The 14912-nt window shown below is 51.1% G+C and overlaps 1 protein-coding gene and 1 long non-coding RNA gene across 31 annotated transcripts in view; one reads left to right on the top strand and one right to left on the bottom strand.

Moving 5' to 3' along the window:
* MAGI1 (membrane associated guanylate kinase, WW and PDZ domain containing 1) overlaps positions 1 to 14485 on the bottom strand; it is a 327075-nt gene extending 312590 nt beyond the window's left edge. For 9 of the 30 annotated variants that reach the window (XM_048071854.2, XM_048071859.2, XM_048071875.2 and 6 more), the window contains exon 1: positions 13973 to 14481. In XM_048071854.2, coding sequence (XP_047927811.2) covers positions 13973 to 14267 — 295 coding nt within the window. In that variant the 5' untranslated portion in view covers positions 14268 to 14481. Of the gene's footprint in view, positions 1 to 13972 lie in introns of all 30 variants that reach the window. The other 21 variants (XM_048071903.2, XM_048071913.2, XM_048071855.2 and 18 more) reach the window with 6 other exon arrangements.
* LOC136791629 (uncharacterized) lies at positions 10492 to 11731 on the top strand. The gene is made up of 3 exons (XR_010834010.1): positions 10492 to 10590; positions 10677 to 10931; positions 11518 to 11731. It is a non-coding gene; the product is annotated as an uncharacterized lncRNA (long non-coding RNA).
* Positions 14486 to 14912: the final 427 nt, after the last annotated feature.

Below are 14912 nucleotides of genomic sequence, written 5' to 3'. Positions count from 1 at the left end.
TTTTACCTGCACAACTTCATTTTAAACCGGGTCTTGTCCCCAGGGCTCCATAATAAAGAAGTTGCTCATACAACGCACCAAGAGTCAGAAGCTTTGGACGTGTCAGGGCAAATCCCACCAAAAGTAAATTGGTATAATACACAGACTTTACACTTGCTTACACGGCACTAGAAAGATGCAGGAAGGCAGGCTGCTGCACAGACTCCCGACCCCAGCGATGGTAAGCGTTGCTTTTTGGAGGCTGAAAGGAGGTTCTGGGAAGGAAGAGAAATCAGAAATGGCATCTTTGGAAGGGGGACAATGCAAGAGCTACACCCTGGCGGCTCCAAAAAACACCTCTCTCTCCACAGAAGAACAGGTTTTGGTGTTACTCGGTATTTAAGTTTTGCAACAGCTTTTATTCCAGTTAAAGTTTCATGAATATCCATTAAATTTCAGCACCGTGTGCTTTGCCACGTCCATCCCCTTTCCCAGCTGTTTTACCCTATTACAAAAGCTACCACTAACCAGGTACCTACACCAGCCTTATTTTAAGGGCATTTACTCCTGCATTTTGGTGCGTGCTCTTGCCCTGAATTACTAAAACAAATGCACAGAGCTCACCTCTACGCAAGTAACAAGGCATTTCATTAGCACACCGCCAGTGCAATATTAACTCCAGTGTTTCGCTGGGAAAAGACTGGAGTGCAGGAAAGAAAAGTGGTTGTCAGAGTAAATAGGGCACTGTTATTAAAGAAATGGGTTAATTATCAACCACAGGCATGAGACTGTGGGAACACAGCAGCAACCTGGGCCGGCTTGTTACGACTCTGGATGTTGGATGAGCAGAAAGTGACCCAAATGTGTTGCAAGAAGAAAGCAGCTGGTTTTGTAACAGGTATCTGCGGGGGATTTGGGGTGCACTGCTTTTATTAGCCAGGGATGCAACAGCCAGCAAGGCAGGTTTAAGAGCCACTGCAAAAATATTTTATGGCTGGTACCAGGGAGCTTTGCAGGATTCAGAAATGAATCAGACATTTCTTCACATAACAAGGATAGCCAAAGGCATAATCTGATATTTAAAAAAAAAAAAAAAAAAAAAGGAAAGAAAAGAAAAGAAACAAACACCAGGAACAAGGAGTGTATAGCCTCCATGCTTCTGGGCATAAACTGCCCCTGTCTACAACAGAGCAGGACCACCTTCCAGGGAAGTGCTTTTCTAACCAGGGGGTGCCGGTTTCTAATGCTCTCTTCTAAACTCTGTTGTATTAGCCAGAATCCGCAGCAGGAAACCGACCGAAAGGGCCGCTCACCTCACTGTGCAGTGACGCATCCTACAGCAAAGAAAGCAGCAGCATTCCGGCACCGAGTTAATTTCCTGAGCCAACACACCAGGAGAAAAACAAAGCCAGGAGTCGGAAAAAAAAAAAAAAAAAGTAGCAAAACGTGCAGCAAAGAAAGTAGCAAAAAACACAGCAAAACCGATAGCTGCTAAAAAGTCAGTATCTCATCAGCCCCAACTCACCAAAAATGATGGGCTCATAAAAAACTGAAAAAAAAAAAATAATATTACAAGAAAAGTGGGTATAAATAGAAGTGCCAGGATGTGACATGCCTCCCAGTTACAGAAAAAGCATCTGGATTGTCCTCACATCGCCTCCTGACCGCTGCCTAACTCAGCAAGCATCCCTCTTGAGCAACAGGGCTTTCTCAAGCCGAGCAGTGGGGTAACGCTGACTTCTCTCCATCCGACGCCACCTGGGGCAAAGAAGCTCCCGGCCGGCCGGCAGCGGTTTGTTCCCTCGGCTTCACCAGCTGCGGCGCAGCCCAAAGCCACGCCGGGAGCACGCCAGCACCAACCTGGTTGCAACCAAGTTAATTGCAAGTTAATACGACGGTGCAACTCGTTCCAGCTGAAGTGAAGAGCATAGGGAGCCCCAATCAGCCTGCTGAGGCTCCAGAAACACCATTTCCACTTTATTTTCAGAGCCTGCCACTTGGTCAGCATTGCTGAGGAGCCCTGCTTCTCCTCGGCACTGAGGTCCTACTGCTTCTGCCACGCAGCCAAGGCTGGGTAACACATCCTCACTGGCTACGCAGCACACGGCTCTGGGCAAAGTCAGCTGAGCACGCTGGATGACTCAGAATTTCTCTTTTCTTTAAATTAAGAGAAAAAAAGGCCTTTTCGACTGAGCAAGTTTTCCTTCTACAGCAGTTACAGGCAGCTCTGTGGCTCTGCGTACGGTACCTGCCCACGTGCATCCTTCTGGGAACGTGGCAGCTAAGGGAAGTAACCGAAAACATTTAAGCAAAAGCCCTTTTGTCATCTTGTGAAGCATTAACGCTGCTCGGCGCTTCACTGTTTTAAAGGACATCGCAGCAGCCTGGCCGTGGACACGAGCTTCCCAGCCCGCGTTACGGATTTCGTAACACCCAGAACAGCGCTTCTGAAAAGCGAGAACCTCGCGGCGTTCCTCCGCCGCCTTCTCCGTGGTCCCCAGCGTCTGAGCCGGGGAGATAGTTGGCTTTTCACGTCTAAGCTCAGGCACTGGAAAAAAAAAAATCCCCATCCAATGGGAAGTTGAGGAAAACAAACCCGAGCAGCTGCGTGTGAAAATTACATGAAGGCAAAAACCACTAAGTGCAAGCCTTAGGACAGAGAAACATTCAGTCAAGTGCACAAATGCCTTCCACGTGTTCGGGATGGAAAGAAGCTGAATTTTTTAAAGACTAACATGGAAACTGCTTTAAGCAATTTGTCATTTTCAATAGAGCTTCTGCAGCAAAAGAGAGATTTAGACAAGTTAAACAACTTCCTACTGGAGTGGCTGCATGCAATGCTTAAACTGCTTCTTTCAGTCTTCTTATAAAGGGAATATTTATAATGTTGCCATTCAGGAAGACTTTGGAACACCACTGCCATTTGATTTTACTTGTTAAGAGGAAATGCAGGGCTGAGAGCAGGGGAAAACACCGCAAATCCCATTCTGGAATTTTTTTCTGAACTTTGTTTCAGGCAGCCTGGTGGGTGGGTGCCAAAGAGGGGGAATATTTCACCTTTACCTTAAAATGGGGGAAACTGGGGATATTTTCTGCAATAGGGGCAACTTTAACCTCACCTGGGTATCACCTGGCAAATACGCAAGATACGATCTGAAGGAGAGCTCAGTTTGAGCGCATTCCTATGCTCAGCTTGGGCTAGGGACATTTTTTTATGGCAAAAAGTCCTCCGAACGTGATCCGCTGCAAGCACAACAATGCTAAGGTCTCTTCTGCGTTAGGGACTTTGAGGAATCGCACACACACAAGGAATACTCCCCGCTGCTCCTGCTGCTGGTTCCGATGCCCCAGCAGACGCGGAGGAAGGGAGGTTGTGCAGGCAGCAGCGAGGCTGGTTTGTCAGAAGTAACGCGAGTTACTGTGCCCAGCATCTCCCGACAAAGGCTCGCGGCACGGGGCGGACGTGACCTTCCCTGCCAATTCGACTGCGCTGTGGAAAAAACACTTGTACTTGCAGCCAGGGGCAAGATCCCATCAGGGCAGCGTCCACGAGGGCAGACCCTGTGCCGAATGAAAGAACACTAAAATAAAATAAGCGGGTAGCCGGGACGAGCCGGCGCAGGAGCCGAGGCTTCCTGGCTTCCTCCCGTCTCCTTGGGGCAGAGCAAGCAGCGCGCAGCAGCCACGGCTGTCCCAGCGGTCACGGCGTTCAGCAAACCACAAGCACGGTGCTGGGTCACGGCTGGGGTGCAAGGGCACCTGCGGCAGCCCCAAAATCCAGCCCCTGCTCCAGGTTTGGGGACGTACTCCGAGGGCCACGTGGAGCCAGGCACCAGCTCCACGAAACCAGCGCGAAATGGGGTTTGGTTAATTCACCGCAACCTTTGAACGTCAGTGAGCTCTCCAAGACTGTGACAACTTGCCCGGCTTTTATGCAAACAGCAATTTCCACACTGGTTTAGACAAGCCTCGGCATCGCTTGTAGCATCTTCTGCAGGCGGACTGAAGCAGCCCTCGGTGATGCACTGTGTTAGCACACGCTTACGTGTAAGCACCCTCCTTTCCACTGGGGCTTCGCTCGTGTGGAGCAGCTTCAGCAGATCCGAAGTCACCCACTAACTGCTCACCAGTCCACGATGCGGCCGAGATAGCCTAGCCCGGCTCAGAACTACTTAAAAAAGACTGCAGTTAGCTCCTGGAAAAACCGATACGTGCGTAAGTAATCACTGGAAAACTGGCAGCAGAAAGCAAAGCGAAATGCAAAAGCCACCCCGGACGGTCCCTAGGTCATCTCCTTTGCAGATAAAATCTCAGCTTTGAAAGGCTTTGTGAGTGCAGTGCAAGGCCCCAGGGGGGCAGGCTGGATTTTCCATGGGCACTCTCCCCTCTGCCCTGCTCAGCGCTGCCGGGAGCAGCCCGGAGCCAGGCACGGCCGTGACGAGGAGCTGAGACCCAGGGGGGGCCGTGGCCTTGCTGCAGGCATCCCAGCCGGGCGCTTTGTGCTTCTTCCAGCATCACTCTGAGACCTTCCAGACCTCACCCTCCTGCTTTTCCCGTCCTGCATCCAGGCAGGGACATATCCCGCAGGTTTACGCGCTGCCTGGCCACGAGGCCCCAGCTTCCCCAGGCCCGTCAGACCCCCGCCACGCACCCCAGCCCGCCTTCCTTCTCCCACCCCCCCCCGAAACCAACCACCGCCGGTTAACGTGTAACTTCCACCTGCCTCTGGAATGAGGGAAGCGAACGCAACTTTATTGCCTTTAAAGGGCTGCCAGCAGGGCGAAACCAGGCACCTTTCCCAGATAAGGTGGAGAGGAGCGCTCGGGTTCGCCCTCCCTCCCTCCCGAAATGCCTCACGGACACCAGACGAAGGTCGCAGCAGCTGCCCCGCGGCGCCTGCCAGGGAGCCGGCTCCTGTCCCGCTGGGGTCTCACAAGCACAGGGGCTTGCACAAACACCACGTTCCCCCGGGGGACTTGTGCAAGCATCACTGATGGTTTCACCAAGGGAACAGCACGGAGCAGAAATTAAGTGTTTTTAACAGGACCGGAGGCTGCTCGTGCATCCCATGCAGGAACGCGCAGGGGAACTGCTCGGGGTCACTACGGGGGTGCTCTCACACTGCTCCTTTTCAGCTTCCAAACAGCCGTTCCACCAACGAATTTTGCCATTTATTGTGACTTTTACAGCGCTGGCTGTTTGACAGCCGGAGCTGTCGGAGTCATGAGATAAGTTTCCACTGAAAAGGAAAGAAGAAAAAAAATAGAGAAAAGCTTCCAGAACTCCTTACCGAAGCAGCATTCGACAATCGGAACGCTAAAGTGCAAAAATTAAATATATCTACACAAACACACACCGGTCACATGCCCTAGGAGCCTCACCCAAGAATTCTAACTATTTTGATAGGTGATACACACTGTTTCCGCAGGCTCCTCCTCTCTGGCTGGGCGCTGATACAGAAATTTCCTCCATACGTAACCTCCCTGGGAAGCCAACCCTTGGACCAGCTCAGCGCCGCTGTCCTCAGCGCCCTGCCTGGCTTTTGCCCCGTGCAGCCTCGCAGAGATGAAAGCTGCCAGCCACATGAAGGATTCATGCAGGCGACGCTGTAAGTTCAGACAGAAACACCTCCGCGTGAAGTTAGGTCAGTGATCGATATTCTCAGCCGGTCTGTACTCCTTCATTTGAAAAAAAAATGGGGCATACAGCTAGGGTGAGCACAGCACCATATTCTTCGGCTCGGATCTCCCTTGGGAAGCTGTCTGAGTAATATCAGGAGCCCGGAGCGCGCACCGACCATGCAGAAGCCGACAAACCGCTGCATACCACTGCTCTGCACGCATGATACTTGCACGTAAAACCAATGCACAGAATTTGCTGGGATACGGGCAGAAGATAATTTAACCAAAAGAAAAAAAAAAAAGAAGAAAAAAAAAAGCCATCCCCCAATAAGCGAATAGCTTCTTATGGACTTGAAAAAATACCCCAGTCTGTGATCCTCGGCGTGCCCCATGAGCCCGGCAGAGCCGGCGGACGTGCTCACGCAGCCAGCCCGCTGCCGTTCCTCTCCACCACGGGCAGAGCAAACTAAGACCATACTCTATATTAGTCACTCCATTGTTTAAGGAAAAATGCATACCAGAGAAAGAGAAGGACACAGCTCTTTGTTGCGTGTGAAACTAATCCCTCTCTTGCCCCGAGGCCAGAAGGATGCCCGAGCAGCACGCCGGCTGCCGAAGACCTTCTGCAATGCCACCGCTGACCCTGCACAGGGGATGCTCCATGGGGAGACACCAACGGCCCCAAATCCAGCGGGGGCACAGGTCCCTCCCCACGCTTGCTGGATGCCAGCTCGCCCAGGCCACGCCGTGCCACGCGTCCCCAGCTGTCCTCCAGCAGCAGCCCCGAGCAGCACTAGTTATTTTAGACCCAGCATCCTCACCGGGTATTCCACTAGATTATACATTGACGCAGGCATTTAGGGTGACCAGAACAAGATGTTTGTCCAAACTGCCCACGGACGGTGCTCTGTAATCAGCTGGAAACAGCCAAGCGCCTGTCCGGCCCTGCACAAAGCATCCCTGCCTCTGCTCTTGAGGGACAGGCTTGCTGCTGCACAGCAGATCCTCCTCCCTTCCTCATCTCCCACTTACACGCAGGAGGCGGCCTCAGCACCGGTAACACGTCCAGCAGTGAACAGGGAAGTCTTTGCTGAACCCAACACTTTCAGCATCCTTCACCCCCCGCTGCCCGGTCCTCTGCCTTTCATCCAGCCATCCTCAGCCTCCAGCAAAACATCAATGGCTTGTTCCTTTGAAGGCCCGAGACCCAGAGCACCCTCCTGTATCCCCAATGCTTAAATTGCCAACGGGGAGTAGTACGTGCACCTTTGGAAAAGGAGAGATACGTCCGCTCTTTGCAAATCCCTTGCTATTTGTAAGAGAGTTTTTCTCATGGTTATTCTGCAGCCCAGGTCCTCACTTCCCCAGTTTAACCTGTTTGGAGGTACCTTACCCCCCTTTCACTTACGCGTCCAAGTAAATAAATATATAAATACAATCAAGGCATCTGTGTCTGTCATCAGTTTGGGCTAATACCCACTTAGTGCAGGATCTGCACCCTGGGAATATGAGAAGTTTCCCATTAAAACATTAAAGCTTTTTTGAGAGCACGCGGTATCTGCACGGCTTTGTTTGTGTTGAGGGAGTGGCTGGATTTTCGGCAGCCTCTTTTTCAAAGGCTTTTTGTTAACAACTAAATGAAAAACCCCAGAGCTGAGGTTTTCTCCTTAAAAAAAGCCACTGTGATTACGGATATGAAGAAAGAAGCCGGCCTCTCTCTTCCCAACCTAATTGCACCAAGGCACTGACTTTCGGGTTCCAAAATTACAGATGTATGATCCAAGACAATGAACTCTTTCGTCGAGGATTAGCAAACCATGTAAAGCTGATTCCTCACTCAAATGCCTTGCAATTGTAAGTGCGCCTGTTCCACTTTGCAAGTCAGCCCAACGGCTTCCTTGTTTTTCTTTTTTGTTTTATTTTTTGTTGTGTTTTGTTCTGCTTCCCCTACGAAGACAGGACACTTTACGTTGTTTTTGCACCACGTAACGAGTGATGTTGTTTAGTCTGATAAGGGACGCTTAATGAAAGCCAACAGATATTTTTACATTTCTTTCTTTTAAGTTATGGTACAAGCCTCTGAAATATAAAAACAGGAACTGTTCTCAGTCAAAAGCCAAGACTGTAAAAATGTAACCCAAAACATCAGGACCTGAAAAAAAAAAAAAAACACTATTTTGTTTCTGAAAGGTTTACTAGGGGCAGTTAAAAATATATATGTAGGCTTAAAGATGGTTACTAACACAAAACAGTCCAGCACAAGTGATGCCAAAGCCAGCAGCGGGGACTAGCAGAGAACGGTGCCATCATTCCAGCAGAACAGCTCTGGAAAGCGCTGCCAACGTCAGAGGCTGGAGGCTGGATGGAACGTCTGACCTTTGGAAAATGAAAGGTGGATCTGGACAAAAACAGCCCCGCTGCCCCGAGCCACGCCGCCCCGACAGGGCCAAGAAGGATGCTGGCCCACCTAGCTGCTCTGGAAGGAAAAGTGAAAAGAAAAGGAAAAAAAAAAAAAACAAAAAACTCCAGGCTGCCAGCATACCAGCCCAGGGTAAAGGCTGCCAAGCTGCTCTGGAAATAGGCAGCCTCTGCCACGGCTCTCCATCAGATCAGCAGAAAACAAATTCTGGCCAATGGCCCAGGCTCAGGTTTGTTGCCCAACAGCAGATCCTCGCAGAGAAGCCCAGACTGAAAACAGGGCACGCATTTCATATGGGGATCTTGAGACTGTGCAAAAAGCCTCAACGAGAGGCATAGCTCGCCAAAAGCAGCGGTGCAAACCCTAAAAAGAGTGAGAAAGCAGAATATTCAGTGTCAAGAGACAAAGGGAATGATGACAGCAGTGAAAACGGTGTTTTCCAGGAGCTGCTCCTGCACTCAGCAGTGCTGTCGCTCAGTGCCGACACGCTGCTGCCACCGTCCCACACGCGGTGCCTCCGGTGACAGCAGGGATCTTCATCCAGCACAGCAAGGGTGATAACGCTCAGTTTCTAAAAGGCTTTTTTTTTTTTTTTTCTGAGCTAGAGAAAATTCCTGCAGAAATACAGACCCAGGGGATCCTGGATTTTGCTGTTCCTGGAGCTGGTACCGGAGCAGGATGGTGCTTGGCTATGAGGGCTGGTGCTCAGCCCCGTCCATCTGATCCCAGTGATGGGATTGCTTCTACAAACTCACGGCACCTGTGCACACAGAACCACCATTCCGTGCTTTGCATCACAAAATTTAAGTCACTCGAAGCTCACACAGACCAAAAACCCGCACGCTTTGGTTTATGAGTTCCAACTGAAGTGAGAGATCATGGGGGGAAAAAAGAAGCAAAAACGTGAAATAACTAACAACTATAGCATATGTCCGGAGTAAAGAATGCAAATAAGAAACTTAGTCAATTAAAGGAGCAAAACAAAACACACACACATCAGTAGAAGTCCTAAGGATGCCACCGCTGCCCACACTCGGACACTGCTAATTCAGTAGAAAATGCCCCTGAGGCAGCAGCATCTTCTCAGTTTCCTTCAAACCAAGCGATGCTGAAACATCACAAGTGAGGGACTTGTTGGCCCAGCTCGCCCGTTCTGCACAGCCACAAAAATGCTGCTCAGAAGACTTTTACGACTCCGTGTCGCTGCCTTCAGTAACCGCCTCCCTGCGTGCGCACCCACCGTGAAGGAGCGGCATATTTCTCAGGCACCAAAGAGACAGAAATGGTCAAAGGTTCATGAACAATCGCAGCCTGGACCAGGAAAAGATGACTCCCCAAAAAACGAAACACGTCAAGCTATTGATGGCGTGGCCTTCAAACCTGTTAAGAGGTGAATTTTACATTTCGAACACGGCACGCAGAAGAGGAACCTTAAATCTCACAACAGCAGCTCGATAATTCACTCATGCAGAAGTTGTAACCGTCTTAGAAAATAAACTGAAACAGCGCACAGGACGGTGTTAACATCTTATTTTGCAATCCTGTTGAAAGACTGCTCGTAATGAGACTTTAATTGTGATTTAATTGTGCTGTGATCTGACTGGCCATAAAGAGGGAGCCTGGAGTCCCATCACAATGGGTGGGAAGATTAACCTTACTGAGGAAAACCTAATCCCGTTTCATGCCATTAAAAGGATTGTATTAATTCCCGAGCGTTTTTATGGCACAGGGACGTGGCACCTCGGCTCCACCACCCACCTCGGGGGCGCTGACTCGCTCACAGCTCCGTGGAGGACGGACGCCTGCTTCGCCACAAGCACAATCAGCTCTAAATCCTGACAAGTACCAGACTGTAAATGCAGGCAGAGCGAAGATAAGGTCTTCCTAACAGCACTACTTCAACGGGCGGACATACATGTTTCATGACTGTTAAACGAGGTAGCACTTTAAAGAGAGAAGATTACGGATTTGTAACAAAATATATGAGAAGCGATGCGAAAAAGAGATTCTGTCTTCTTTTATTTGACGTTTCGGTAGTGACTCGCCCTGCCTAGCGCTCATCCCAGAGGGTCGCTGTCAGAAACAGGCCTTATAAACCGAACACGCATGAACATCTCCAAATTTCTGGATGGCAAACCTTTCACTCCGCTTCAAATCCACTTAAGGCCTCAAAGAATTTGGGTCACCCGGAAAAAACGCTTACAAAATTCACCGTGCCAGCGAGCGGCACTCGGCTGCACCACCACCAAAGGAAAACGCTTTTTGGGGCTCACGCCTGACGCCGCAGAAACCAGCTCCTGGGAACGACCAGAGCTCGCTGTATTTCCCCCGGTCTCCCCAGGCAGCTTTTCCCTCGAGCAGAGGCAGCCAAATGCCCCAAACAGCCAGCACGGGCCCTGCTGCAGCTCGCGGAGGTGCAGATGCAACGCCGGGCACCGCCGTGTCACAGAGTCACAGAACTGTAGGGGCTGGAAGGGACCTCAAGAGATCAGCGGGTCCAACCCCAAGTGGTGTCACCTACTTAGTGTGAGGTGCCCAGCAGTGCTGTGCTGCTTCCCGGAGCTGGCAAAAGTACCGGACGCACACAAACTTATAGATGCAGCAACCTTTTTTTTCATGTTCTTTTGATTTTTTCATTATTTATTTTTTAACTGTAGGAGTACACCACTTGTCTCACCAACACTCTCCAGGAAGAAAAAGGAAAAGGCCCAAAGACCAGCTCGTGGAAACTTTCTGGAAGAAGCAGTTTTTGTTCACGTCGGTCGATGAAGCTGATTTCAACACTCGGCGCTTGGCTCCCGCAGCGAATGCCAGCCCGACACCGAAGTGCACAGCCACCGCACCGAGCCTTACGATTTATCTCAGGGTCAAGTTAATGTTTGAAAAGAAACAAATGCAGCTGATAGCACACGGTAAACAGTGACTGTTTCTGTTTGGGGTCACACCTGCCCATTTGCCCTGAATGTGGATTTAACAAAACCCAACCACATAGCTCCTCCCTACTGTGGGAGCTCCAAAATACCAGGGAAATTATTAATTGCATGAACTGATTGAAATATCTCAAGGTTTCAAAGCAACTGGTTATTTAGGGCTTAGGGTCCTGAAAGAGACTTTTTAAGGAAGCCAGAAGTTGAACAAAGAACTGAGAAACATTTTAAATAAGTGTATGAAAACACGGGCTTTGACAGATCTCCTTACCAAGCACCTGGCTTGGGGAGCATCTGGCACAGGTCATCGAACCAAAGAGTACAGAAATAAAAGGCCACAATCTGAAACCTCTCTGAATATGCCCATGCTTCCTTCAGAGGGAGACGGAAAGCCCAAATATCTTTCCTTAAACGAAACACGATCCATCTGTGGTAGACACGGCCTTAAGCCTTGTGAAGGACGGCACGATGAAGTTCTGCTCGTTCTGCCCGACTCTGCGAACTGGGAGACATGAGAAAGAAACAGGGTGCCTGATTTAAAATACTGTCACTTCTTATTGATTTATCTCAGCGAGCTGTTTTGAATGATGTGAAGAATATTCAAGGAAACCACAGTGTTAGCAACGCAGCCGAGAAACCATCGTGTTAAGGCACTGCGAGTCTTACAGAAGAACACGCTACCGCGGCTCCTCTAATCCCATCTATTAATTCTGTACTCTCTGACCAAGCAATAATAAAATTGCATTTATTAACTCCACAGGAGTTAATTGCCAAATCCAGCGGAATTTAGGCACAGATGTAAGTTGGAAACAGTCATAAAAGCACCGCGTGCTAACGGAGGTTTCTTTCACACGTTTGACAGTTCTGTAAGTTACTAAGAGACATGACAGCAGGTTCTTCCTCTCTCTCCCCAAACCCAAGCAACTCTAGCAGTATATATTTTTTCTCAAATATAATACCGAAAAAGGGCACATATGGGGAAGAGGAAGGAAAAAACTTTAAATTCTCTAGTTTTCCTCGCTCTCTCTCTCACAGGGTAAGCGAAGGACCAAGAAATCCCATGCGAGCAATATTAAATGCAGTTATTCCAATTAAGCAAATTCACATACGTTCCCCATTTTTGTACTTTGTAGGAACCCATTCAAAGTTACAACTCACAAAAGCGAAAGAAAATACTGGACGTGGACCTGTAAGTCTATAAATCTGAGTTTAACGATAAAGCAAGTGCACGGCTTGTTCAACCTTTCTTTCACATCCTGCTCCCTTGTCATCCACTAAGTGCAAGGTCACAGCAGTTATTTTCTCTGTTCAGGCTGGCAGATGACTGACTCATTTCGAGTAAATTTCCTGGTTTTCCAGCCTTATAAATGTCATACAAAATAGACCAGGCAATAAAACGTATACGCTTCCAGGCTAGGATTGCCCTAACACTTCAGCACCGGCTGACTGGGCACTAGGAACTGGGAAGAGGAGGAGAATCGGAGTTAAACATATGTTTACAATTTCATCTTCACACTCCTTCGCTGTCTGCTCTATTGCCACACACCTCCTGCGGAATGACAGTTGTCATTCCCATAATGAGATTTTTAATCAACGCAGAAGCACAGCATTTTAATTAAAGCACTCTCCTTTCCTACACATACACTCCTGATCCGCGAGGGAGTTCCCCGCTCCGTGCAGAGCGGCGCACGGACGCCCAGCTCTCACTGAGGGAGGCACACGGAGCAGCTTGCAGATCACAGAAGTATTTAATGATTGAAAAAAAGGGGATTTCTGAGAAGGAAAGAAGGAAAGAAGGAAAGAAGAAGGAAAGAAGGAAAGAAGAAGGAAAGAAGGAAAGAAGAAGGAAAGAAGGAAAGAAGAAGGAAAGAAGGGGAAAGGAGGAAAGGAGGAAAGGAGGAAAGGAGGAAAGGAGGAAAGGAGGAAAGGAGGAAAGGAGGAAAGGAGGAAAGGAGGAAAGGAGGAAAGGAGGAAAGGAGGAAAGGAGGAAAGGAGGAAAGGCAAACACAGCCCTGCAGTAACCAGGCTTGGTTCGGGACGAGGGCGGCGCGAGGCTCAGGTGCCTGCCCTGGCTCTGGGCAGGGCTTTCAGCCCAACCAGCATGCTGAACGCCAGCTGTCTGCCTCTCGTTTTGACCCTCCCGGAGCTAAGACACGTCTCCTATCAAATTCTGTCCTTTCTGGCGTATTCCCGCGACAAGTTTCTATTTACACTAGGCAGCGTTTCCAAAATAACCCAAAGTTTAATGGCAAACTGCTTGCGGGGAACGACCCCCACACCTTCCGTCACCCACCGCCGCCGCTCCCGTTGCAACATCGCAGGCTGTATTTTAACACCTGCTAAAGCGATCAGCACACAAGAAAACCTGCCCGATTTCCTCATACTTTTCCCCAGCCTCCTCTCCCCATCAGTCCCGGGCGCTCCCCTCCTCGCTTTCCGATCAAGCGGAGAAAACGCAGGAGGGGGCACAGGCATTTTTTCGGCGAGGACGGTTTTCTTGGCGGTTTGGCACTTGGCTGGGGCCAACCCACAGGCTCCAAACTTCCCAGCGGAGCCGTGCTGCGGGGCGGGAGCACCGTGACGGGGCAGCTTCACCTGCTCGCCGGGTGCGCTCTGGCCGGCGGAACGGGGAACCCGAAGGGACAGGGATCCTGCCACGGCGGGGCGGCTGTCCCCTCCTTGACGGCAGCAGCCCACCAGCACTTTCTGGAGCAGGGTCAAGCTGTCGCCCAGCAGCGTGGCTGCTCCGAAGGATGCTCGGAGGCGGGAGGTGGGCACCTCTGCCCGCGTTGGCCCCGGCTGGACGTCGCTTGCGGGGCCGAGTCGGGGTGCAACGTGCCTGTCCCCACCTCCGCGGGCACCTCGGCGCACAGCCACGGGGAGCGCACCCACGGGTGCCAACGCGCCCACGGGGCCGCGTGCGGCTCCCCCAGCCGCTCCTACGGGACCCCAGGGTGCCCCGATGGGCAAAGCCTCCCCCTCCACCCACCCACCCACCCCACCGACCCGCCCCCCCCCCCTCGCACCTTGTCGGACGGCTTTGACCACGATGGGCTCCTGGCAGCCGCGGATCACCTCCAGCACGTCGTAGCGAGGCAGCCCGGAGACGCGCACCCCCTGCACCTCCAGCAGCAGCTCCCCCTCGCTCAGCGCCTCCTCGCCGCCCCCCGCCGCCGCCACCGCCGCTCCCGCGTAGGGGAACTCGCCGTGCTCGGCGCCCCCCAGCAGCACGAAGCCCAGCTGCCCGCCGGGCCCCCGCCTCAGGGCGCACTGCCGCACCCGGCCGGCCCAGTGGCTCTTCTTCTGCACCACCCGCGCCATGGCGCCGCGCGGCCCTCCGCGCCCGCGGGAGCGCGCTCAAGCAGGTGCGCGGGGGAGCCGAGCCGATGCTTCATAGACCGGGCCGAGCCGCGCCGAGCCGTGCCGAGCCGCGCCGGCCGCTCAAGGCATCCCCGCCGGCGCCTCCGCCGCTCCCCAGCGTGGCTCCGCGGCCGCGGAAGGGAGCGCGCCGCCTCCCGTGCTTAGAAAGGGTTATGGGGGGGGGGGGGGGGGGGGGGGGGGGATTGGAGTGGAAAATGAAAAAAACGGGGAATGGAAAAAAAAAAAAAAAAAAACAACGGGAAACCCCGACGTTAAAATGGGAAATGGAAATGAACGAACGAAAAGAAAAAAAAAAAAAGAAAAAAGGAAAAAAAAAAGAAAAATGAAAAAAATAAAAAATTAAGATAAAATATTTAAAAACTCGGAATTTAAAAAATTACAAATAACAAAAGGAAAAAGAAAGGGAGAAAAAAAAAGAAAAGAAAAAAAAGAAAGGAAAAAAAAGAAAAAAAAGATTTTTTTTTTAAAAAAATCAAAAAGTGCCCAAGCAGCAGCTCCCAAGCAGCAGCTCCGGCTCCTCCTCGCCCTCCCTCCCTCGGCCGCCGCGGGCCCGCTGCGCTCCCCCTCTCCCTCCCCCGTCCCCGC

Source organism: Anser cygnoides, chromosome 10 (assembly GCF_040182565.1).
Source record: "Anser cygnoides isolate HZ-2024a breed goose chromosome 10, Taihu_goose_T2T_genome, whole genome shotgun sequence".
NCBI lineage: Eukaryota > Metazoa > Chordata > Aves > Anseriformes > Anatidae > Anser > Anser cygnoides.
Note: the sequence above shows the minus strand (reverse complement) of the source record. Positions and strands in the feature narration are given on the sequence as shown.